The sequence below is a fragment of the Pristiophorus japonicus genome, chromosome 6 (assembly GCF_044704955.1).
Source record: "Pristiophorus japonicus isolate sPriJap1 chromosome 6, sPriJap1.hap1, whole genome shotgun sequence".
Classification (NCBI taxonomy): Eukaryota; Metazoa; Chordata; class Chondrichthyes; family Pristiophoridae; genus Pristiophorus; species Pristiophorus japonicus.
The window spans coordinates 49,191,462-49,218,696 of record NC_091982.1 but is presented as its reverse complement, the minus strand read 5'-3'; the positions used below and the strand labels follow the sequence as shown (position 1 = coordinate 49,218,696).

General features: G+C 43.3%; 1 protein-coding gene across 3 annotated transcripts in view; it reads right to left on the bottom strand.

Moving 5' to 3' along the window:
- Positions 1 to 9,385: 9,385 nt before the first annotated feature.
- The window catches only part of mtm1 (myotubularin 1), a 145,989-nt gene continuing 128,139 nt past the window's right edge, over positions 9,386 to 27,235 (bottom strand). For all 3 annotated transcript variants that reach the window (XM_070882840.1, XM_070882843.1, XM_070882842.1), the window contains exons 11-15: positions 26,832 to 27,038; positions 23,018 to 23,110; positions 22,114 to 22,227; positions 20,046 to 20,222; positions 9,386 to 14,071 (exon numbers count right to left, since the gene is read on the bottom strand). In XM_070882840.1, coding sequence (XP_070738941.1) covers positions 13,895 to 14,071; positions 20,046 to 20,222; positions 22,114 to 22,227; positions 23,018 to 23,110; positions 26,832 to 27,038 — 768 coding nt within the window. In that variant the 3' untranslated portion in view covers positions 9,386 to 13,894. The remainder of the gene's footprint in view (positions 14,072 to 20,045; positions 20,223 to 22,113; positions 22,228 to 23,017; positions 23,111 to 26,831; positions 27,039 to 27,235) is intronic.

Sequence of the window (27,235 nt, the reverse complement as noted above, 5' to 3'; positions counted from 1 at the left end):
AGGAGCGCGAGATGGGCCAGACCTGCGCCACGTGCAGCAACACCGAGAGCACCTCACTCCTGATGACCAGGTTCTTTCCTGCCATGGAAAGGAAGCGCAGTTTCCACCATCCCAGTTTTTGTTTCACTTTGGCGGTACGCTCTTCCCAATTTTTGGCGCACGCCCCGTCCGCTCCGAACCATATTCCCAACACCTTCAGGTAATCTGGCTTAACGGTGAAGGGAATAAAGGATCGGTCGGCCCAGTTGCCAAAGAACATGGCCCCGCTTTTGCTGCATTTGACCTTCGCTCCCGAGGCCAGTTCAAACTGGTTGTAGATTGTGGACTGACTGCGGATCCGAGCAAAAGACGGTGACGTCGTCCATGTACAGGGAGGTCTTGACCTGAGCGCTTCCGCTGCCTGAGATCATCACCCCTCTAATGCCCGCATCCTTCCTGATGGACTTGGCAAAAGGTTCGATACAGCACACAAACAAGACAGACGAGAGAGGACAGCCTTGCCTGACTCCAGACCTGATCAGAAAGCTTTCATTTTCCCACCCGTTGATTAGAACTGCGCTACTGATGTCTGTGTAGAGCAGTTGGATCCAATTGCGGATACCCTCCCCAAACCCCATCTTGGAGAGCATGTCCATCAGGTACGTGTGCGATATCCTGTCAAAGGCCTTCTCCTGGTCCAAGCTGATTAAACAGGTGTCCACCCTCCTGTCCCGCACGTAGGCGATCGTATCCGTGAGTAGCGCAAGGCTATCAGAGATCTTCCTGCCGGGGACGGCACAGGCCTGGTCCGGGTGGATCACCAGCTCCAGAGCAGACTTGACCCTGTTTGCAATGACCTTTGACAGGATCTTGTAGTCCACATTGAGCAGTAAGATGGGCCGCCAGTTTTTGATTTCCTCCCTATCCCCCTTCTGCATCTTTTACCACGTTCATCAGGAGTTTGAACATGGTGTCCAGTTTGCTGCCGCTCTGCTGGATCGTCCGGCCGCATCGATGATGCAGTTGAAGTCACCGCCCAGAACGACCGGTCTGGATGTCGCCAGTAGCAGTGGGAGCTGCTGGAGTAGGGCCAGCCGCTCGCTTCTGAGAGGCGAGGCATACGCGTTAATTAGCCTTAGAGGAACATTTTTATACATCTGCTACGAGGAGGCGGCCGCCCACCACCTCCTTAACTTCTGTGATGGTAAAGTGGCCTCCCCACAGCAGAATGCACAGGCCGGAGGAACGGCAATCGTTGCCTCCTGACCAGATGGATAGTCCGTGGGACCACCATTGCGACCACTGGTAACTGCTGAAGTGCAGCAGGCCGCACTCCTGCTAGAATAGCAGGTCTGCCTTGACCTTGGCAAAGTACCCCAGGGTGGAAACACATCGCGTAGTTGACTTAATGCTACGCACGTTAATGGATGCAATCTTTAAACCCATTTTTAAATTGGTGGTTACAATCCAAAAATTACATTTAGATCACGCAGTCCTTTGGCCCTGTGGCCTGTTCCCGTATACATAGGTTAACTTTAAACTTTTCTACTACACCTGAGTCTGTGGTCATGGCCATCCAAACCCTGGTGCAGGATCCATATAGATTTTGCAGGTCCCTTCCTGGGCAAGATGTTTTTAGTGGTGGTGTTGCTTATTCGAAGTGGATAGAATGCATAATCATGTCATCCAGTACGTCCACGGCAACCATGGAGAATCTCAATGTCATGTTCGCGACACATGGTCTGTCTGACATAATGGTGAGCGACAATGGGTTGTGCTTCACCAGTCAGGAGTTTCAGGAGTTTGTAAAACTTAACGGCATAAAACATGTAAGGTCAGCACCGTTCAAGCCTGCATCCAACGAGCAATCAGAACGTGCAATACAAATTATCAAGCAAAGCATGAAGAGAGTAACCCAAGGGTCACTGCAGACTCGCTTGTCTTGCATACTGCTGAATTACAGGACAAGACCTCACACACTCACAGGGGTCTCGCCTGCTGAATTCATGATGAAAAGAGGTCTTAAGACCAAGTTATCTCTTGTACACCCGGATTTAAGTAATCATGTTGAATACAGAAGACAAAGTCAACAAGGGTACCACGACCGCGCAACTGTGTCACATGAGATTTCTGTTAATGATCCTGTATATGTGTTGAATTATGGTCAGGGTCCCAAATGGATCGCTGGTATGGTCATGGCCAAGGAGGGCAACAGAGTATTTGTTATTAAGCTCAAGAATGGGCAAACTTGCAGAAAACACATGGATCAAACAAAGCTGAGGCACACAGATGAGCCAGAGCAGTCGGACGAAGAAACCATCAACGACCAACCAACCTACCAGCAGCCTTCAGTGGACTCAAGGGTCATCAGTGAACCCAGAATTTCCATCACAGACTTGTTCAATAAAAATGGACTTGCAATTCCTCACATGGCCACTGCCACCCCCAACAAGTCAGTCATCCAGCCACCAGCCACAACAGACCCTGCACACTCACCCAAGGCTGGAATCGAACTGAGACGGTCAACCCGAGAACGCAAAGCACCGGAATGTCTCAACCTGTGAAAGACTGTGATAAGATCTTGGGGGGGGTATTGTCATGTATGTACATATGTACATTCTGTTTCTAGCCACCAGCTGGCGTCATTGTTGGAGGCCACTGAGCAGCATACACATGGTGCTGCTCAGGTATAAAAAGCCAACCATTTTGAGAGTCAGACGCTTTGGGCCATAATAAAGCAGGAACAAGGTTGTACCTTGCTTAGTTAAACAGTACTCAGTTTGTACCTTTTTTGCATACATAACAATACATTACCACAAAATTAAAGATGTTCAGATGAACTGAGCATATAGGAGGCTTCTAAACTGAAAACTGGATCATTTACATGCCTGTGGTTATAGAACTAATGGTGAAGTGTAGAAAGAATGCAGGAGATGCACAATTAATAATGCCAGCATTATATATCAAATAGCACAATGTGGCGAATCTGATTAAACACTGAGACAGTAACACAATTCATGCAGTTCACTATTAGATGACCTCCCCCATCACCTTCACATACATGTAGGTGTTAGTCTGAATGACTAATCATTTCACCCATTAATAAAATGGACTCCAGCACATAGAGGAAACATGTTTGTATAAAATGGAATAATCATGCTTGCTGGCAGGCTGCCCAAACTGTATCATTAAGAACCAATCTGCTTTATTTGGGTGGGTTGGGTCCTCCAAATCTTGAAGGTATGTATCTTGCAGGGCACAGTTGTACAGGTGCCAGTATTCCTTATATTGCCCACCTCTATCCCTGCCTAAGCACATTGGCTCCCAGCCCCTCAATGCTTCAAATTTAAAATTCTCAGACTTATATTAAAATCCCTTCCTTGCCTCACTCCTCCCTCCTGTAACTTCCTCGAGCTCTACAACTCTTCTCTCCCCCACCCCGACTCTGGCCTTGTGTATCTCCATTCTTCTCCTTTGCCCAACATTGGTGACCATTCCTCTATCTGCATCGCATGGTCTAGAAGTCTCTCCCTAAAGCCGTTCCTTTCCCCCTTGAAGACCCTCCTTTGACCAAACTTCTGTTCACCTTTCTTGGTTAAAAATCAATTTTCATTCCATCTCTGAAGCCCTTTGGGACGTTTTTCTACATTAAAAGGTGTTACATAAATAAAAGTTGTCATTACCAAAGTCACCAGTCTTCATGTGTGAGGCTAGACAGTGAGTGTTGGTTGGTTATTCAATGGTGAAGGATCATCAGTCAGCTCAATCCTATCCTCCCTAAACAGCCACTGTTTTGGGATCAGCAATGGAAACGTCGGCCGATTTCCCCATAGGCACTGAGGCCAGCTGCCGATGCCCAATTATTGCTCAAGATGAGTTAATTCAGCACAGACTGAGACGCACTACATAAGCCATAGTGAGGGGAAAATGCACGTTAAAGAATCATAGGCGTTTACAGCACGGAAGGTGGCCATTTCAGCCCATCATGTCCATGCTGGCCAACAAGAAGCTATCCAGTCTAATCCCACTTTCCAGCTCTAGGTCCGTAACTTCAGGTGCACATCCAAGTACTTTTTAAATGTGGTGAGAGTTTCTGCCTCTACCACCCTTTCAGGCAGTGAGTTCAAGACCCCCACAACCCTCTGCGTGAAGAAATTTCCCCTCAAATCCCCTTTAAACCTTCTATCAATTACTTCAAATTTATGTTCTCTGGGTGTTGACCCGTATTTGATCCAGTATGTCTATATCAAAGCTCTTTTTGAGTGCAAAATGTTATTTGTTTTACAATGAAATGCTGGTTTCTCTAAACGGATGAGACTTGCATATATATAGCACCTTTCACAACCCCAGGACATCCCAAAGCCCTGTACAGCCAATGAAGTACTTTTGAAGAGCAGTCACTTTTATAATGTAGGAAACGTGGCAGCCAATATGCGCACAGCAAGTTCCCACAAGCAGCAATGTCATAATGACTAATGTTTTAGTGATGTCGATTGAGAGATAAATATTGGCCAAGACACCAGGGATAACTCCCCTGCTCTTCTTCGATATAGTGCAATGGGATCTTTTATGTCCACCTGAGATAGGAGACACGACCTCGGTTTAACGTCTCACCCAAAAGTGCAGTACTTCCTCAGCACTGCACTGGAATGTCAGCCTAGACTTTTGTGCTTCAGTCGCTGGAGTGGGACTTGAGCCCACAATCTTCTGAGAGGTATTCAAAATCACAAGCGGGCTAGACAGAGTACATGGGGTGAAGCTGTTCCCATTGGCGGAATGGTCGAGAACCAGAGGACATAGATTTAAGGTGATTGGCAAAAGAACCAAAGGCAACAGGAGGAAATACTTTTTTAACGCAGCGAGTGGTTATGATCTGGAATGTACTGCCTGAGAGGGTGGTGGAGGCAGACTCAATCGTGGCTTTCAAAAAGGAATTGGAGAAGTGCCTGATGGAAAAAGAATTGCAGGGCACAGGGAAAGGGTGGGGGAATGAGATTAGCTGAAGTTTTTTTGCAGATGCAACCGGGCTCAAGGAAAGGGTGGGCGAGTGAGACTCGCTGAAGTTCTCTTGTGGAGCCAGCATGGGCTCGATGGGATGAATGGCCTCCTTCTGTGCTGTAACCATTCTATAATTCTGACTTAAAAGCGAGAGTGCCACAAACTGAGCCACGGCTGACAGATCATTCAAATATTATTTATGATTTCATACAGACCTCCCTCGTTAATGTACTCTGGGAAAATCACATACCTTGTTCTTGTTGACAAGTTGCATATTCAGGCAATACACCCACTACATAACACCTCGCAAAGCTACGTAAGCCTCATTGTATATATTTTTAAGGCTACTAGCAGCCTGTATGATGGTCAATTTTATAAGGACAGGAGTATTGTACCATGTGATGCACAATGTATTATTCCACTGCCAAGGCAGTGCTGTGTCACTTTAAGGCCACAAAGTCCAACTTAAGCAAACAAGCTCAAATCAATCAAGTTTATTACTTATACAAAAGCAAAATACTGGAATCTGAAATAAAGAGAATGCTGGAAATCTCAGGTGGTCAGGCAGCATCTATGGAGAGAAAAACAGAGTTAACGTTTCGGGTTGATGACCCTTCGTCAGAACTGCCAAATGTTCGAAAAGCACATTCTTAGGCACTGAAAGGGGGAGCGGAAGAAAGAACAAAGGCAGAAGAGATGAGAGACACAAAAGGGATGATGGCCGAATTGAAATGGTAATGACAGAGGTCAGAAAAAGGTTAATCTGGATAGGGTGTGAATGGCGTAGTAGTGACCAGCTGCCATTATAGAGAAAGGGGGGGGGGGAACATGGTGGTTGGGGGGTGGGGGAAAGAGAGCCAAAGGTGGCCAGAGGTTATGCTCTGAAATTGTTGAACTCAATGTTGAGTCCAGAAGGCTGTAAAGTACTTAAACGAAAGATGAGCTTATGCTCCTCGAGCTTGCTTTGAGCTTCATTGGAACAGTGGAAGAGTCAGGGGATAGAGATATCAGAGTGGGAGTGGAATGGAGAATTAAAGTGACAGGCGACTGGAAGCTCAGGGTCACACTTTCGGACTGAATGGAGGTGTTCAGCAAAGTGGTCACAGAATCTACACTTGGTCTCCCCAATGTAGAGGAGACCACATCGTGAGCAGTGAATACAGTATACTAAATTGAAAGAAGTACAAGTAAATCACTGTTTCACTTGGAAAGAGTATTTGGGGCCCTGGATAGTGGGAATGGAGGAGGTAAAAGAGCAGGTGTTGCATCTCCTGCGCTTGTAGAAGGTGCCATGGGAAGGAGAGGGGGTGCTGGGGGTGACATACATAGAAAATAGGTGCAGAAGTAGGCCATTCAGCCCTTCTAGCCTGCACCGCCATTCAATGAGTTCATGGCTGAACATGCAACTTCAGTACCCCCTTCCTGCTTTCTCGCCATACCCCTTGATCGCCCGAGTAGTAAGGACTTCATCTAACTCCTTTTTGAATATATTTAGTGAATTGGCCTCAACAGGTAGAGAATTCCACAGGTTCACCACTCTCTGGGTGAAGAAGTTTCTCCTCATCTCGGTCCTAAATGGCTTACCCCTTATCCTTAGACTGTGACCCCTGGTTCTGGACTTCCCCAACATTGGGAACATTCTTCCTGCATCTAACCTGTCTAAACCCGTCAGAATTTTAAACGTTTCTATGAGGTCCCCTCTCATTCTTCTGAATTCCAGTGAATACAAGCCCAGTTGATCCAGTCTTTCTTGATAGGTCAGTCCCACCATCCCGGGAATCAGTCTGGTGAATCTTCGCTGCACTCCCTCAATAGCAAGAATGTCCTTCCTCAAGTTAGGAGACCAAAACTGTACACAATACTCCAGATGTGGCCTCACCAAGGCCCTGTACAACTGTAGCAACACCTTGCTGCCCCTGTACTCAAATCCCCTCGCTATGAAGGCCAACATGCCATTTGCTTTCTTAACCGCCTGCTGTACCTGCATGCCAGCCTTCAATGACTGATGTACCATGACACCCAGGTCTTGTTGCACCTCCCCTTTTCCTAATCTGTCACCATTCAGATAATAGTCTGTCTCTCTATTTTTACCACCAAAGTGGATAACCTCACATTTATCCACATTATACTTCATCTGCCATGCATTTGCCCACTCACCTAACCTATCCAAGTCACTCTGCAGCCTCATAGCATCCTCCTCGCAGCTCACACTGCCACCCAACTTAGTGTCATCCGCAAATTTGGAGATACTACATTTAATCCCCTTGTCTAAATCATTAATGTACAATGTAAACAGCTGGGGCCCCAGCACAGAACCTTGCGGTACCCCACTAGTCACTGCCTGCCATTCTGAAAAGTACCCATTTACTCCTACTCTTTGCTTCCTGTCTGACAACCAGTTCTCAATCCACGTCAGCACACTACCCCCAATCCCATGTGCTTTAACTTTGCACATTAATCTCTTGTGTGGGACCTTGTCGAAAGCCTTCTGAAAGTCCAAATATACCACATCAACTGGTTCTCCCTTGTCCACTCTACTGGAAACATCCTCAAAAAATTCCAGAAGATTTGTCAAGCATGATTTCCCTTTCACAAATCCATGCTGACTTGGACCTATCATGTCACCATTTTCCAAATGCGCTGCTATGACATCCTTAATAATTGATTCCATCATTTTACCCACTACTGAGGTCAGGCTGACCGGTCTAGAATTCCGTTTTCTCTCTCCCTCCTTTTTTAAAAAGTGGGGTTACATTGGCTACCCTCCACGCGATAGGAACTGATCCAGAGTCAATGGAATGTTGGAAAATGACTGTCAATGCATCCGCTATTTCCAAGGCCACCTCCTTAAGTACTCTGGGATGCAGTCCATCAGGCACTGGGGATTTATCGGCCTTCAATCCCATCAATTTCCCCAACACAATTTCCCGACTAATAAAGATTTCCCTCAGTTCCTCCTCCTTACTAGACCCTCTGACCCCTTTTATATCTGGCTGCAGAGGGAGCAGTCCCTTCGGAATGCTGAGTGGGGAGGGGAGAGGAGAGAAAGATGTGATTGGTCAGGAACTCTGCAGATTGCATATTTTAAGCTCTATGATTGAGTTTATTTCCAGAAAAAACCCATTGTTTTGCATCTGTAATATCTGGCATGCAGTGGACATGCGCAAAACTCTATTTATGTCTACATACATTCGTGTGTATGCAAAGCTCCCGTAGCATTGCTCACAAGAATTTAGGCCAGGAACATATCACATCATGTAAAACACAATGCATTTTGGCTGCTAAAGTGTACATGTGTGACTCTTTAGTGAATTCATTCAAAGGTTGAAGATTATAACCATGCCTTCATTTGTGCGTTGGTCAATTAAGAAGCTGCAATGTTGCTCTGGTATATTCTGTGCCTGAAGCGTTCATCAGTGCATTGCAAATGGCTGCCTTTGTTTCTTTATAATATGCTAACTTCTCCAGCGCTTTGAGGTGTCTACTGTATATGGTCCACGTCTCAGCCATATAGGAGGGCCCTGTAGGCCATAAGCTTGGTGCCAGATTTGAAGTCCTGGTCTTCAAACACTCTCTTCCTCAGGCGACCGAAGGCTGCGCTGGCACACTGGAGGTAGTGTTGAGTGTTGGACCTCGTCGTCGATGTCTTCCCTTGCTGATAGGAGGCTCCAGAGCTATGGAAAATGGTCCACATTGTCCAAGGCCGCGCCGTGGATTTTGATTACCTGGGGGGGGGGGGGCGGGGGGGGGTGGCGGGGAGGAGGGGTGCAGTGCTGTGAGGCGGGGTCAGGTTGGTGGAGGACCTGTGTCTTACGGATGTTTAGTGTAAGGCCTATGCTTTCGTACGCCTCGGTGAAGATATTGACGATGGTTTGGAGTTCGGCCTCTGAATGTGCGCTGATGCAAGCGTCGTCCGCGTACTGTAGTTCGATGACAGAGGATGCGACGACCTTGGATCTAGCCTGGAGGCAATGGGAATCCTCGGCCTAAGATTGCCCTAAGTGGAGGAAGAGCATCCAAGAGGGCGCTGAGCACCTCAAGTCTCGTCGCCGAGAGCATGCAGAAACCAAACGCAGACAGCGGAAGGAGCTTGCAGAAAACCAGACTACCCACCCACCCTTTCCTTCAACCACTGTCTGTCCCACCTGTGACAGAGACTGTAATTCCCCTATTAGACTGCAGTGTCACCTGAGAACTCACTTTTAGAGTGGAAGCAAGTCTTCCTCGATTTCGAGGGACTGCATATGATGATGAATATGCTAAAAAGTACAACAGAAAAATTTGCACTAAGTACTTTGTGATATTTGAAGTGTGATGGGCAGGAATTACAAAGTTTTTTATAACATGGATGACATAGAAATTAGTGTTTAATGTGTTGGTGGAAATATCAGAACATCTGAAGAGATAATTTACATTATGTAATTTTTTATTATTTCACAATAGCCAGACAGTAGCATTATATTTGACTATACAAGGCAGACATACAACATAGATCAGTTTTATATGCTGTTTAATTATAAACATCAATTTGTCAAAGCAATGTATACAAGGCATGTGACCAGTACTATGGTCTCGGAACCATTATCCACATTCCATTAGTTATCTTTACTTACTGTGTTATCAACATTTACTTCTTTATAATCAGTAATTTTGCTGCCCCCTCTCAAAATATGTGCAGCTTTCAGAAACTGCAGATGTGGAAAAAAAAACCCAGAAAGCTAGTTTAAAGGCAAACATCCTGAGCATAATTAAATATAATCAAAAAACATATGGACAAGATACAAAGGCTACACATTAGCGAGGGTGAAATTCCTGCTTGGATAATTTTTTTAACGAAAAAGTCAATGAGAGTATAACACTGCGTTCCAGCTTAAAACACAAAAGTCCTCATTTTGACTAAAGCTCATGAATACAGGAGTTTCACCCATTGCAGGTTGTTTCTGGTCCACTCTGTAGTGGCAAAGCATTATTGTCAAGTAAATCTAAACAGGACTCAAAAAGGACACCGACTTAGAGAAACAAAATGAAGACTACATTTAGACCAAAGTATGTTTAAATCACAATTGTAAATTTTGAGATTTGTTTAAACTGTGTAATAAATATATGCAAGTGCTGTAATTTACTTATTGTATCATAATTGATCACAAAATTAACAGCAATGAAACTGGTTTTAATGACCATTAAAAATGATTCGTTAAATTCCAAAACTTTCCATGAAATTAAGTGTACAATTGTGGTAAAACAGAACACTCAATAGAGATTAACAATGGGTTATAACCACACTCACAAGCAGGACCGCTAATTCAATTACTGAATCTTCCGCACCAATAATGTACTATATCTCATCAATCCCCGAGTACCCTTTAGAAGTATAATTTACTTCCATTTACTTATTTATATTTGCAGATACAAAAGCCCATTTTTCATCAGAAACCCATTTCAAGGGAAAATGTTTTTTTTAGGGCAGCAACATTAAACAAAATGAACACATAAGTCAGTAGTCGCAATGCAATATGTGCAGCATACCAGAACGTTTCAGTCCAATTACAACAGGCTAGTATTCAGATCAACAAGCTAGAGAAACATCTGAATACTAAACACTAAGAAATCCGACAGCTACACTTTTTGGCCACAAAATATAATTTGTAAATTTCAGTAGATTCTGCGAGCATCAGCATTAATGTAACAGTGTAATTTGTCACCATGGAAATTAATTTTATCTTTCTTCAATTACGAATGCTTCATAGCCCACAGAATAAAGGCCTCTGGCTACTACAGTTTGTTACTTAAATGAAGGAAAAAAAATGTTGCATGATACAGATCAGCCAACAAAAGTAAAATGGTTCAACCAGTCTGGATTTCCCTGTTTAGTGATATTCTTGAAGAATATTGCCAAAAAAAATGGAATGCGTAACAATCCACAACTTATTAATCACGTAAAGACAAAGAGTAGGATTTGCAAACACTTATTACAAAATATCTAAAACCAATTATAGTTTCTAAGCCTTGAATTCAATTTTTGTTTGATGAAGCATTTTTAAACTGAGGTAATGATTGACAGCAGGCCTAACAAAACCAAAAATGGAAGAAAATGTGCCATCCCCACAACTTATCACGTGCAACAGAAAATTCAGGGAGCAACTGGACTTTACAACCAGATGGAGGACAATGGAAAATTTCAACTGACCGAGCTCTTCATGTATGCTTGCTATCTACACCAGTTTCTGAGCACACACAGCTCTAAAAGGTACAAATGTTTGATCTACTGGTTAAATCTGACCGACAGCGGTAATTTAATGTAAAGTTTTCAGCACTGGCAAATCCCTCATTCGATTTCAGGTTTGGATTATGACATCGGGCATATTCACATTCAGGACATAAAAGACTAAAACAATTGTAATGATCCATTTATGACCCACAGCTATCAGCCAAATCCAATTAAAGTTTAACAGCAACAGAGCAGGCTTACGTATAACCAAGTTTAAAATGTAGAGTAGGAACTGCACAAATTCAAGCATATGTAAATTTTTCCCAAGTCCAAACGCGATTTCTCTCTGAACTGGTTTCCCTGGTACAATGGAATAAGGTGTAAATGGCTGACACTAGGATGCAGCTAAATTCAATTCAGATCTCTGGAATTTGAAGCAAATATGAACAGGGTAATGTACCAGCTTTGAAGAATTGGTCTAAATTTGCTCAATTTGTGACAAATTTGAAAGAACAAATTTGCATTTATATAGCGTGTTATGTCCTCAGGATGTTCCAAAGCAGTTCAGAGCCAATGAATTACTTTTTGAAGTGCAATCACTGTTGTTATGTAGGTAAAATGTTGCATTTAACAAGGTGCCACAAACAGCAAAGGGACAAATTACCAAATATTGTTGTGTTTTATTGGTGGTGGTTGAGGAGGAATGTTGGTCAGGACACCAGAAGAACTCTCCTGCTTTTCTTAGGATAGTGCCATGGGACCTGGTACGTCTATCTGCGCTGGCAGACGAAGCCTTGGTTTAACGTCTCATCTGAACACTTTCAACAATGCAGCACTCACTCAGTACAGCCTACAACATGTTGTCAAGTCCATAATAGGACTTGAATACACACCCTTCTTACTCGGGTGAGTGCTGCCAATTTAGTTAAATTCTCACTATCTCCTTAACACGCCCTTAAAAAAATGAATCGAGGTGAAAATTTTTGTGCTAAAGATACATTCAAAGAAAAGTAACCAATACAAAAGGCTCTTGCATAATAAGCATGAAATTCATAAACTAATATTGGTATCAAATTTGGCTGATGTAAATTGATTTGAAAAAAGTGTCCAAAAGTGTAAACAAGTTTATGTGCATTACTAAAAGGAACATTTAAGCAAAAAAATTATGCTTTATTAAATAACACACTTGTAACACTAGAGAATCGGGAACTAAAGTCTACAAATGACTATTGGTATTATCAATGGTGGAATATTTAACATTTTCTTACGGCATTCTCTTGTTCACTATTTCAATGCAGGTATTAACCTGGTGATTTTAAATGGATTAAAACCTCTGGTAGAATTAACAGTGCCAACAGTAATTTTTAGGCTTAGGAATACCAGTGTTTGAGCCCTACTGTGCTTTTTCAGATCGATAGTTGCAAGTATACAACATAATTAAAGCCACAGGTAAGTAGCTGCTAAAATGCTTCGGATAGACATACATTTTCAAAATCAGTCATTATTCTTACTGGCCCATAAAAACAAAACATTTATACAAAATCCTAACTAATGTCAGCTTTAAAGGGATGGACAATAAGATAATGGGCATTTCAAAGATTATAATTGACCATACATTTAATTCAAATTTTGTTTAAATTATGCGTAACATTTTAGCTCATGGCAAACAATGAACAAATGAGCGAGGAAATATTCAGTTATTTACGTAAGCTCATAAATTGCAGCTGGAAAGCCCCACTAGGAATGCAGGTGTTCCTGGAGTATCGGGTTTATCGCATATGCTCTACTCATAGGCTGACGCTTCCGTTCAGGGAAAGATTCCACTTACAAAATGTGAGCGAACTCAGGCTGTAAAATATTCATAGAAAGAAACTGGTCGCATTTTATTCAAGCCTTGATTTTGATACTGGAATAGATGACAACACATGAGGTGGGGGGAGGGGGGGAAAATGACCATCTACAGTCACCGAAAAATACACTGGGGGTGGACGAAATTGATCTTGTGGTGCGTAATGGGCAACTGCGAATCAGCAGCCTGTTACTCGGGTGGGGTGTAAAACAGGCTGGGGGCCGATTCGCTATAGCCCATTATGTGCTACTGCCGAAGATCAATTTCACTTCCATTTTGCTTTCAAAAATTTCTCTAGCCTGATGTCTGTTTTGTTTGGTCCTGTAGCTCCATTAATAGTCCAGTACTATCCCGATTACCTCGGCAACATCATTAAAGTAGGAAGCCGTATGTGATCCATAATTTGCAGTGCAAGCCACATGTAACATGTATCTGTATAACATATTGCATCTGGATTTCCTGGTCAATTCTGCAGGAATCCATAGAGGCTGGATAGCTGTCCTCCAGACCCTCACTACTCGTATGCATTTGAGATGAGTAATTCCACAGTTTTCTTTATTCAGTGATTGCGAAAGTCAGCATTACTACTAACTCAAACAGAAATAGCAGGACATTAACCCTACATAAACGGCAGCCTGCTACCATTTAAACTAAGGCACAAACATCTTTTAGAATAATGTCATTTATCAAAATATTTTTAATTCACTTTTTGTATAAAGAGGCATTATAGTATTAACATGCAAATAAATCAACACCCCTATCCAGCATTCTTTTAACATGCTGCAGTATAACGTATATAAACTCTTTAGAGTCTCTAAAGTAATCAGCACTACAAGTATTCGGAATTCTACACGTACATCTCAAAGTGTTGTCTGTGAGTGTGGCGATACTGGCACCGGAGAAGACGAAGCTGATGAGCTGGAAACATGGGGAGGCATTCCTGTCGAAGAGTCTGAAATCTGCAGTTCCTCCAGTTTCTTCAGTAACTGCTCTCGTACAACCAACAACTCTTTGTAACGCTGTTGAACTGGGTCCTGCTGCTCAGAGAGTGGACAGGAAAGACCGTTACCTAAATATTTAACATTTTATTTCAACGTGAACATAATTCTGTAATAAGCAGGAATTTATTCCTCCAGACAAGTAGCATCTCTGGTGAATGTTAAAACAGTTTTATCTCTTTGGGATTCAGTTTCACAATTGCCTAACCTATCACGTTCCCAGGCAACTGAAGGACCGTCTGAACATGGCACGCGTTACACACCAAAGTTCAATCATTACTTTAGAGAAATGTTGGTACATTATCTTAGTGTAAATTACAATGCAAAGTTAGAATGTGAAACCAAAAAACATTTCAATTCACTTGTGGTGACTTCTTGTTTCAATGTATCTATGTTCACAAGTAAGTCTGCTCATAGTGGCAAATTTTAAGAAAAGTGAACAGCTCATTCAGACTTCTGTTGTATAATGATTTTCATATTCAAGAATAGGAGAATAGATTAGCGGCTAACATAAAAGGGAACCCAAAGTCTTTTCTAAACACATGAATATTAAACGGGTAGTCAAAGGAAGGGCTAAAAAGGTAATATTCTTCTGGAGGCAGAGGGCATGGCTGAGGTACTAAATTAGTACTTTGCATCTGTCTTCACTGAAGAGGATGCTACCAATGTAGCAGTAAAGGAGACAGCAGCGATATTGGATATGATATAAATAAACAGGAGGTACTTAAAAGGTTGGCAGTACAAAGTGGAAAAGTCACCCGGGCCAAATGGGATGCATTCTAGGTTACTGAGGGATATAGGGTGGAAATTGCAGAGGCTCTGGCCACAATCTTCCAACCCTCCTTAGATATGGGGGTGGTGCCAGAGGACCAGAGGATTACAAATATTACACCCGTTCAAAACAAGGGAGAGGATTAAACCTGGCAAATAGAGGCCAATTAGCCCAACAATGCTGGTGGACAAACTTTTGAGACACAATAATCCTGGACAAAATTAACTGGCACTTGGAAAAGTATGGGCTATAAATGAATATCATGGATTTGTTAAAAGGCAAATCATGTTTGACTACTTGACTCGAATTCTTTGATGAAGTAATGGAGTGGGTTGATGAAGGTAGTGCAGTTCCTGTTGTGTACATAAGAATATTAGAAATAGGAGCAGGAGAAGGCCATTCGGTTCCTCGAGCCTGCTCTGCTATTCAATAAGATCATGGCTGATCTTCTACCTCAACTCCACTTTCCTGCACTATCCCCATATCCCTTGGTCCCTGGAAGTGGCAACCTCCTCGCACCGAGACACACACAACAACCTCTGCACACAACAACCCCCCCCTGCTGAGACCGGTAAGGCGGCAAAAATATTGGCTTAGCCCAGCGCTGCCACCTTCACAGAGCATGTGCGCCCGCCACCAATCAGGCAAGGAGAGGCGGCCTCGGCAACGAGGAGCGCGTGTCAAACCACAGCACCAGCCAGTGTGAAAACCTCCAGCTGGCTAGGGCAAGGCCGTCAAGATTTGTCATCCAAAATGCATCACACGTACATTTAACACGTAGAGCCACAATTTTTTTTTTCAATGGACGCTACCCATGCCAGGATTGATGCCGGACCAGGGCTGTTTCTGGATTAAAGAGGTTCGGACTGGAGAGGTACAACCTGTACATGGACTTTCAAATCACATTTGACAAAGTACCACATAACAGACTTGTAAGTAAAATTAAAGCGCATGGGATTAAAAGGGACAATGGCTGTAGGGATACAACGTTGGCTATGGGACAGAAAATAGAGACTAGTAGTGAACAGTTGTTTTTCAGACTGGAGGGAAGTATACAGTGGTATTACCCAGGGCCACTGCCCTTTTTGATGTATATCAATGACCTGGGCTTGGGAATACAGAGCATAATTTCAAAGTCTGCAGATGACACAAAACACGAGAATGTAGTAAATAATGAGGAGAATAGTAACAGACTTAAAGAGGACATAGACAGACTGGTGAAATGGGCGGAAACATGGCAGATGAAATTTAACGCAGAGAAGTGTGAAGTGATATTTTTTTCTACCAAAATGTGAGGAAACAAACAAAATGGTACAATGTTAAAGGAGGTGCAGGAGCAGAAAGACCTGGGGGTGTACGTACATAAATCTTTGAAGGTGGCAGGCAGAACAAGTTAAGGCGGCCATTAAAAAAAAAGCATGTGGGATCCTTGGCTTTATTAATAGAGGCGTAGAGTACAAAAGCAAGGAAGTTATGCTAAACCTTTTATAAAACACCGGTTAGTCTTCAACTGGAGTATTGTGTTCAATTCTGGGCACCACACTTGGGCCTAAATGTGCCCAGGAGTTGCTCCGTTTTTTTGGGAGCAACTTGATTTTTCTGGAGTATCTTAAAAATCCCCATTCTGCACATTTAATTTGTACCAGTGTAAGTGAGTTAGTTAGGATTTCTTTTGGTTTCGTTTTTTTTCCCCCAAAAGGGGGCGTTACCAGCCACCTACGCCCATTTAAGCCAGTTTGGACAGCTAATAGTTGCTCCAAACTTACTTAGGCCAACATATGTGGCCATTTGTGGCCGCACAGAAAACCCTTGCGGAGTTAAGAAATGAATGACTTGACTAAGGATTATGAATAGGATCAAACAGCTATACAGGACATATGACAAACATCGCAGAGTTAATTTTCTATACAACAGGGGCATTCATAGAAGCTTAAACTACAAAAATAATAGTAAAGAGACAAAACATATTTATATAATTTTCTCAAAATATTCAAATAAAAAAATAGAAGTACCTCCTGCTCGTAATTCTTAGGTTCTTATGTAGGAAAGTATTTTCATCAACAGGGTTCAGGAAAGTCTTGAGTAAGCTCATTAAAATTACTGGCTACACAGTTATCACCCCCCGAACTCCATCAAAACTCCTCCCACCCCCCATCAAAACTCTCCTCCTCTCTCCCCTCCCCCTGCTCCCCCCATTCAAAACTCTACTCACTAAACAAAGCACAACCATCAATAATAAATACAAATTAAAACTTAAGTCCTACCTCGGCCCGGGAAGTCAGCGGGCTGGCCAGCTGGTGCAGGAGCCCACTCGGCCGGGGACAGACGCGAGACACTCTCCATGACGTGCAGCAGCCTGGCGTGCGTCATGATGCCATTCGGCCTGGGATAGGGGCGGGACATCGGGTCCCACGCTGTAGAGGAGCTACTGCGCATGCGTGAAACCTCCAGTGCACATGCATTGAACTGCCGGCACTCAAGTGCAGGGCCCTAGCTCCGCCCCCTTATTGAATTGCTACGTCGCGCCAAGCCATGGGAGAGGCCAGAGTGGCCAGAATCTGGGGATAACTTTTTGCCGCTGTTTTTATCCTAGGAAGTCGGCACATCTCACATGAGTGCGCCGAAAAAATGGGTGGGTCAAATTTGGGCCCATAATAAGGATGTCATGGCCTTAGAAAGGGTGCAGAAGAGATTTATTAGAATGGTAACAGAGATGAGGGACTTCAGTTATGTGGAGAAGCTGAGGTTGTTCTACTAAAGCGGAGAAGATAAAGAGATTTGATAGAGGTGTTCAAAATCATGAACGGTTTTGATATAGTAAAGAAGGTTTGCCGTGCAGAAGGGTCAATAACCAATGACACAGATTTAGGGCGATTGGCAAACCAACTATATAGGATTACATCAGATATACAGCACTGAAACAGGCAATTCAGCCCAACCAGTCCATGCCGGCATTTATGCTCCACACGAGCCTTCTCCCGTTTTTCCTCATCTAAATCTATCAGCATAACCCTCTATTCCCTTCTCCATCATATGCTTGTCTAGCCTCCCCTTAAATGCATCTACACTATTTGCTTCAACCACTCCCTGTGGTAGCGAGTTCCACATTTTCACCACTTTTGGGTAAAGAAATTTCTTCTGAATTCCCCATTGGATTTTTTGGTAACTATCTTATATTGATGGCCACTAGTTAAGGTTTTCCCCACATGAAACATTCTCTCTGTAGCCACTCTATCAAAACCTTTCATAATTTTAAAATCCCTCTATTAGGTCACCCCTCAGCCTTCCTTTTTCAAGGAAAAAAAGAGGCCCAGCCTGTTAATCCATTCCCGATATATATACCCTCACATTTCTGGTATCATCCTTGTAAATCTTCTCTGCACCCTCTCCAGTGCCTCAATATCCTTTTTATAATATGGCGACCAGAACCGTATGCAGTACTCTTAAGTGTGGTCAAGCCAAGGTTTGATACAGGTTTAGCATAACTTGTCTACTTTTCAATTCTATAGCTCTAGAAATAAACCCTAGTGCTTGGTTTGTTTTTTTCTTGGCCTTGAGACGACATAAGGAATTTCTTTTTAACACAACAAGTTGTTGTGATCTGGAATGCACTGCCTAAAAGGATGGTGAAAGCAGATTCAATAGCAACATTCAAATGGAAATTGGATAAATACCTGAAAGGAAAAAAGTTTTGAAGCCTATGGAGAAAGAGCAGTGGAGTGGGAGTAATTGGATAGCCCTACTAAAGAGCCAGCACAGACAAGATGGGCCAAATGGCCAGTAATGTAAACCTTGATTACTGAGGAAAAACAAGGATCTTACTGGAAGAATTTTGATAGACCAAATATGATAAATGAAAACCAAGTTTTAGTAAAATTAAATCATCACACAAATTAATCAGACATTTTAGATGAGATCTTGCGGTCAGTGAAAATCTAGAATGTATTTGAGATTTATTTGGGATTTTAAAAAAAACAAATAGGCATAAGAAAAATGCACACCAAGCCAAAGCATGTCTTCAACTCACCTTAGTAAAATAAATGGTGCAGGAAAACCCAACAGAAGAAGCATAATCTATTAATAATTTAAAGGAAATGATTGTGGAATGGTGTGTTCTGAACTAACATACTTTGCCACAAAAGGTTGGGCATAGGCTTATCCATGCAATGCCCTATTAGAAGAATTTATAATCTCACTTGGGTTGGGGCCTGGCAAAGCAAGGGGCTTTACCAGAGAAGATGGACAATCTGATCATCTGTCTCATATCATAAGAAGAACATATGAAACTTAATAGGAGCAGGTGTAGGCCATTTGGCCCCTTGAGCCTGCTCCACCATTCAATAGGCTGATCTGATCATGGACTCAGCTCCACTTACCTGCCCGCTCCCCATAAGCCTTTACTCCCTTATCGCTCAAAAATCTGTCTATCTCCGCCTTAAATATATTCAATGACCCAGCCTCCACAACAATCTGGGGAAGAGAATTCCATAGATTTATAACCCTCAGAGAAGAAATTTCTCCTCATCTCAGTTTTAAATGGGCAGTCCCCTTATTCTAAGACTATGTCCCCTATTTTTAGTTTCCCCTAGGAGTGGAAGTATCCTCTCTGCATCCACCTTGTTGAGCCCCCTCATTCTCTTACAAGATCACACCTCATTCTTCTGAACTCTAATAAGTATAGACCCAACCTACTCAACCTATCTTCATATGTCAATCCCCTCAGCTCCGGAATCAACCTAGTGAACCTTCTCTGAACAGCCTCCAATGCAAGTATACCCTTCCTTAAATACGGATTATTTGCTGTATGCAGTACTTTAGGTGTGGCCTCACCAATACCCTGTACAGTTGTAGCAGGACTTCTCTGCTTTTATACTCCATCCCCCTTGCAACAAAGACCAACATTCTATTTGCCTTCCTGATTACTTGCTGTATCTGCATACTAACTTTTTGTGTTTCATGCACTTTGCAATTTTTCTCCATTTAAATCATAATTTGCTTTCCTATTATTTCTGCCAGTCGATAACCTCACATTTTCCCACATTATACTTCATCTGCCAAATTTTTTCCCACTCACTTAGCCTGTCTATATTTCTTTGCAGATCTTGTGTGTCCTCCTCACAATTTGCTTTTCCACCCACCTTTGTATCATCAGCAAACTCCTCAAAACCTTTCATATTCTTACAGAAATACAGCATGCATGATAAGAGATAATTATTTGTTTCTGATTGATCATCACCATACCTGTTGCCTGAACCAAGGGTTCCACCGGATGTAATAGTTGACCCAGAGATCCAGGTGCCGCATGCTTGCGACTGGGTATAACACGCGGTGTTGGTCTTTTGTATAGAAGGGATTGATGTATTTGTCAACTTCACTATTTATGTAAGACCATAAGGATATAGTCCTTTTTCGCAACTCCTTGAATCAACAAAAAAAGTATGACTTTTAATATAGATAATATTGCACAAATGTGGAATATGGAAGCACATCACCACTACTGATTCATCTGAATACATGTGGCATACTTTATTTTCATCCACTATTTAAGCTAAGTGATCACATTTGTAGAGAGGCAATTACGTTAGTACAAGTACATCTAAACTGAAATTATTGTAAGTTTTCAAAGAGGGTTACATGGTTATGCTGAGTTCAAGAGGAAAGCTGTGATTCAATACCCAAGGATAGAAGAGATAATTTCTCTAACTGTCAGAAGGTCAGAGCCTCGAGTCATAGATAATTTAAAACATATAGAAACAACCAAAAATAAAAAGACAGAGACTGGAGACGGAGAACTATAATGACCACAACAAGAAAGCACTAGAGCCAGAGACAGAAAGAAGCAGAGTGGGAGAGAGAATGGAAGATACACAAAGAGAAAGGGCAACAAAGAAAGATTTGGAAAGGGGAAATGAGCAGAGAGGGAGGTACAGGAAAAGTAACCGAGAAAATTCATGTTTCTTACATTTATATAGCACCTTTAATGTTCCAAGGTGCTTAACAAAGACACAGGAAGTCAACTAGCATGGAAAAATAATAGGACCAGGATTAAAATGGCATTCTCAACACATACACACAGGGGCCGAAACTGCCGCCCTCCTTAAGGCCCATTACCTAATGGGATGGTAAGGCCTTTCCGACCGGGGGCAGGCGGATGGGCCGACCTATCAGAAATTGCCCCCGGGCCGGGAGCGGCAGAAACGGGTTTCTGCCCCGCCCGTGTTGCCATCCCATCGGGCGCGCGCCGACCCCTTACCACTCAGCGGCAACCCCTTTCTGTCCTGCGAGGGAAATTGACATGTGGGAGCGGAGCGGCCTCCAGTCGGTGCCAGAGGCTGGGCGGTGGGTCTGTCCTTAAAGGGGAGGGCGCTCCGGCGCAGCCGCCATTTTATTTCAATTGTCGGCCGACAGGCAGCCTGGCACCCCTTCTTGGATGCCAGACCAGTGCCCTCCCTGGTGGCCCAATGGGCGCCAGTAAAGTGGCTGCAGAGCTCTCAGCGGCCCTCCCCTTTAACTGAAGGGGAGTGACATTGTTATGCATCAGCGCGACGTGGCACGTCCATATCGCGCTGGTGACACCGCCTACCTTCCGTCCCGCTCCCGACTCACTTCCGCCCTGCAGCTGCCCTAAACATCACCTCGACCAAAACTCAACCAAAAAGAGGGCAAAATCCCTCTATTCTCCGCCCCATTTATTTCAAAAGGTGCGCCCACGTTTGGGGCGGAGGGCAATTTCAGCCCCACAATCTTTCAATTAAAGTATGCCGCAATTGTGCCTTTTTGCCCCGTGTATCCATATTTTGAATTTTTGATTCCAAAATGGGACACATGAAAGATAATGTAAAATGTGACTGAGATTCTAATTCAGTTCCTTCCCTGTCTATCCCTTCCTTATCAGACTCCATAAATGTGTGCTGATTCCTGCTCTCCCTGGCCCAGAAACTGTCAGAGATCATGAAATATAAAGAATGGAAGAATATAGACAAGGAAGAAACAAACTGGGTTGGAACAGAGAGAAATAGAAGAGCCAAGGGAAAACACAAAGAACTGAGGGAAAAATTAAACTGTGAAGTAAGAAGCAGACGGAGCAACTAGAAAGGTCTATATTTAAAGCACAACCTTAATTTAAAAATAAAGTTATATACAGAGCATAAAATGTGGAACATTTTATTATTTCCATCCCCATTCCCACCTTAATTCTGGAGGACAAGTTATAAAGCACTTCAGCAGATATTACGGGAGCGATACCACAGAATGTACCTTGCTGATCCCCACTAGATGGCGAGTGGCCCCCAGATCTGCTTATACCAACCTCTTTCCATCGCTGCTGTTCACAGGTGTAAAGGAAAGTCCCAAACTGGCAGCTGTACAGGTGATCCAGTATGGTAATCAAGAAAAGCTCATTAAACTGAAAAGCTGTCGGAAACTAGAAAGAGAAAATAAAGTCAATGAAAAATATCGCTTTTAAGCACATTGTTAAATCTCTCTGAAAGTGGAACACTAGATGAGGTAAAGTTTGGTTCAAATTGTGCTTTACTCTGCAGTAAGATGAAATGTACAGAGCAATTGTCTGATTAGAGCAGTTTCGTTCAAATCGGTGTAACTTATGTCCACATAAACCAATTAATACTTGACGCTACTCCCACTTGGGTGGGCCATTCTACTAAACTTGAAACAGAATAACCCTTCTGTATTGTATCCTACAGTCCAGGGCAGAACCATTCTTCCAGCAGTCCCCTTTCTGCTGTCTGTCTGTGCAATGTCTTTTTTCCCAAAAGCCAATATGCCTTTCGGTCAGTGTCTAAGCCTCATTTTTGTTTTTAAAAATCCTTCTGCAATACCAGCTTGTCCAAATTGACTACCTCCCCAGAGCCCAGTCCACCAGCTTAACTTGACATGGCCTTTGCTGAGTTCAAACAAATAGCGTTGTCACAGCAGTATTGAAAGTAAATTGCTGCTGGAATGCCAAATTATCTCATTATTTTCAGGATGATAGTTTTAGACACCTCATCTGAAACCTAATATATGCTATTGTCCTGTGAATTCAATCCCTTTAAAGCAAGTTTTTGCATAAAAGTACAATTTAAAGTAACTTGTATCTAGATCCTTTCTATGGAAAAGTGACAAAATTCAGAAGTGTGATGGTATCCAATAGCTGTCCATTATAACTTACATCATGACACTGTTATGTTATACTTAGTATTAAAACCACTTACTTGCTTTGTCATTTGCCACACACAGTCAATGAACTGCAGGAATATAGGAGATCGATCTGCATCTGCATAGTTCTTGTCACCATGTCCTATTCTCTAAAATAAATTATTAAGTCAACTTCAGCTTTGCCAAAACACAATGTATGGACATCCATCAACTTACAGGCTATTTTAGATTATTTTTTTAAGAGCAATTCTAATTGTTGATTGATATTAATGCAAAATAGAGAGTTAGCAACCCGATTTTGCAATAATAGTGCTGTAACATTCTATAACTCTAAACAGGTTACAGAATTCATAGAATTGCCATCAGCACCGAAGGGTCTACACTTGAACCTTTTACCTGCCTCTTCAGGTGCTGACAGACTTTTCTGTTTTTATTTCAAGAATTTTCACAATGGCTACTTGCACTAAATTGATGGAAAACGGTATGTGTCCGAACTGTTATAAAATCGTGCATATTATAAATTGAGATGTCTGTACACTTTTGGAGTCTCTCAATCCTCCATTTCTACCAAGTTTTGTACATCAAAATCTTTGTTCAGAGACAGCCTGTATGTAGAATTCTCTCTTCAGTGACATCACAAATCTGCCACCACTCATGGTGACACCGGCTAGAACTTCAGTTCATCACCAGAGGCAAAAATTCGACAAAAGTTAAAAAAAATCTGCTCCCACACCAGCAGTTTTAGAACATTTGCACCAAAAACGATGGAGACTACAGCAATTGTACAGTAGAAATTTGTTGCAACACTTAGAAAGTATATCACAATCGATACTGTTCCCCTTCAGAAACGTACATAACACACAGTGTGTAAATAACACTCCAGAATTAGGCACTTACAACTGAATAGAATTTTAAATTTTATTTATTCATTCACAGAATGTGGGCATTGCTGGCAAGGGCAGCATTTATTGCCCATCCCTACTTGCCCTTGAGAAGGTGGTGGTGAGCCACCTTCTTGAACCACTGCAGTCCATGTGGTGAAGGTGCTTCCACAGCGCTGTTAAGGAGGGAGTTCCAGGATTTAAGATCAATTTTCATTAGATCAATTTCTCCTTAAGACAAACTTATTCCATGTACAAGACTATTATACACTGCAGTGTAATTTATGAAGATAAGTTGTATATAGCCAAACTCATTTAGTTATTTTTTTCCCCATTGACAATTTTCTCCCCCAGGTGCAGGGAAGCCTGCACTACTTCTTCAAGGTAACCATTAAGTATATGCCAGTCTCAATAGCCTTTGGGGGGGGGCAGAAATAATCAGGGGAAACTGCGACAGCGAAGCCAGATTCTGTCCTCATACAACACACACACACAGGGTTACTGGATATCAAATAGGAGCAGGAACTCTGACTCATGTACAATGCATGCCTGGATTTTTGATATGTGCTCTCAGTGGGCGAGGTTCCCAGTCGGGCGTGCAAAGTCAGGAAATTACTCCTACTGAATAAACTTTAGCCCCAGTGGAACTAGACAGACAGTGCTTAATTTTAACGAACACACTAAGAATGGCCGTTGGCCAATGTATTGAAGGGCTGTGAGTGACCATGGAAGTGTACGGTTGCAGCAGTCATTGCCTTTTAGCAAATAAGGGGGGAAAATAATAAGCTAAACTATGAAAAGCCTTCAAATCAAGTATACTGAAACTTCTCGGTTGAAAATTTTATGGAACAGTAAGTTCAAATTCATCAACAGACAATTTCAAGAAATCAACCCTTCAACGAAAGGCAGTTTCAGTGCACAGACCTAATTGACTGCATACAGCTTAAAAAGATGGAGTTGTTGAGAATGACTCTTTGCTGGACCCAAACTAGAATGAATGTTTTGTAAATTGTAATGAAGAGATCAGTGCAGACAAAAATTAAGTTGTTTATAACTATAGGCATCTATTTCTGTAGCAATGTTCCACTGCCTCTGGAGGGAGACAATGATGCTCAGGTTCTGACTAAGAATATATTAACTTCACTATAATGGGGGAAGAAAGGAGGAAATCTGTTCGCCTCTATTTCATTATGAATCAAAGTTTCGTGATATTGAAGTTCGCTAGAAGCAGGTTTCCTTACATTAACAGCTTTCACAACAATCACAACGTTCCAAAAAGTCTTGTTTTAAAAGGAATATCATTCATTTTAGTCTCGGAAACAAGTATTGTGCCCCCAAAGACAAAGAATATTGTGTTTATTTTATTCATTCACGGGATGTGGGCGGTGCCAGTAAGGCCAGCATTTATTGCCCGGACATAATTGCCCTCGAGAAGGTGGTGATGAGCCGCCTTCTTGAATAAGTGACTTGCTAGGCAATTTCAGAGGGCAGTTAAGAGTCAATCACATTGCTGTGGGTCTGGAGTCACATAAAGGCAGAGGAGTGGACCGGGTCAGGATGGCAGATTTTCTCTCCTAAAGGACATTAGTGAACCAGATGGGTTTTTACAACAATCTGACAGCTTCATGGTCACCATTACTGATACTGGCTTTTCAATCCACATTTATTTAATTAACTGAATTTAAATTCCCCAGCTGCCATGGTGGGATTTGAACTCATGTCCCCAGATCATTAGTCCAGGCCTCTGGATTACTAGTCCAGTAACATAAACCATTATGCTAAGAATTTTGGCAACTTTGGCCAGCTGAGAGTTACTCCAGTTCTTCTTAGGCCAGCGTATGCGGCCTCTGCAGAAAAACCTTCTGGAGAGTTAAGGAAATCGGCGCAGGTAAGGAAATCGGCGCAGGTAAGGACATCAGATGCCTGGACAGCTGAAGCAGGAAAGGTGAGAGGGGGGAGTTGGGGGGGGGGGGGGGGGGGGCAGGGAGAGAGGGGTTGGGGAGAAGCCATTCGGGTGTAGTTAAGTGTGGGGACCGGGAGGGAGGAGGCCACCTGGTCTGGGGTAGGGGCGGGGGAGCGGACCGGGAGGCCACCCGGCCTGGGGTAGGGGAGCGGGCCGGGAGGCCACTCGGCCTGGGGTAGGGGCGGGGGAGCGGGCCGGGAGGCCACCGGGCCTGGGGCCGGGAGGCCACTCGGCGGGATTGGCAAGGCTCGCAGGGCTTGGGGGGGTGGCGGTAGAGAGCTAGACTGGCACCGGCAAGGGGCTCGGGAAGCTGACCGGCAAGCCCTTCGGCCAGGGTTAGTAGAGGGAGCGGGACTGGCACGGGGCTCGGGGGGAGCGGGAGCGGGACCAGAAATGCACTCTGGGATAGGGGGCGGGAGGTGAGAGAGTGGGACTGGCAAGGCACTCGAAGCAGGCCGGGGAGCTGGAGCTGGGCCGGCAAGGCACTCGAGGCAGGCCGGGGAGCTGGAGCTGGACCAGCAAGGGTTGGGCTAGGGAAGCAGACCGGCAAGCCCTTCGGCCAGGGCTAGAGGTGGGGGAGCAGGACCGGCAAGGCACTCGGGGCTAGGGTCGGGCAGGGAGTGGACCAGCACCGGGTGCAAGGGGCTCGGGGCGGGCATCAGCACCGGCACCGGGAGGGGGATGGAACTTTAATAATTGGAGGTAAGCTGCTGCAATGTAGTTTAACGTGTTTTTAAGTTGATGCAATGTGTTTTAATGTGTTGCGAGCTGGTTGCATGTTTCACTTGCCAGCCTCAGCCCATATTGTGACCCTGGTTACCGTGGCAACCTGATCTTTTTGGTGCAGATCAAGGCTCCACCCCCCCAAAATTAAAGGACAAGTTAGGCTGCGCCAAGATGAAGAAATCCAACAGGGAAACTTAAACATTTTTTTTGCCGTACTTGGGCCCCCAAAATCAGGTGCAACTCCAAGCACGCCAAAAAAAAAGCTTTGGGGAAAATTGAAAAGTGGGTTGAAATTCTTACCGTTGCAAATTTGTGTCCAAAACTTATCCACTCCTTTTCAATGAGTACTTCAAATCCTTTTGTTGTTCGGTAAAAGCTGTCAAGCATCAGTATAGCAAGAGAAGTAAGCTGTGCAGTGCGGTCCCAGCCATCGCTGCAATGTATCAATGCTGAATTTTTCCCAGATGAAACCTTATCCGCTACTTGAATTGCTCCTGCCAGAACAAACTACATATAAAAATATAAGTTGTATAGGATATGTGTGCTTTTTTAAAACTGGCATGTTAATGACTTTTAGATGGAAACAACAATGCAAATAGATGTTCATCGCTTCCAAGAGACATAAAACTTAATTCAAAGCTTGCACAGAAAACTCGACTGGTACAATTAATTAAAGACAAGGAGAGATGTATTTCTGCGACTAT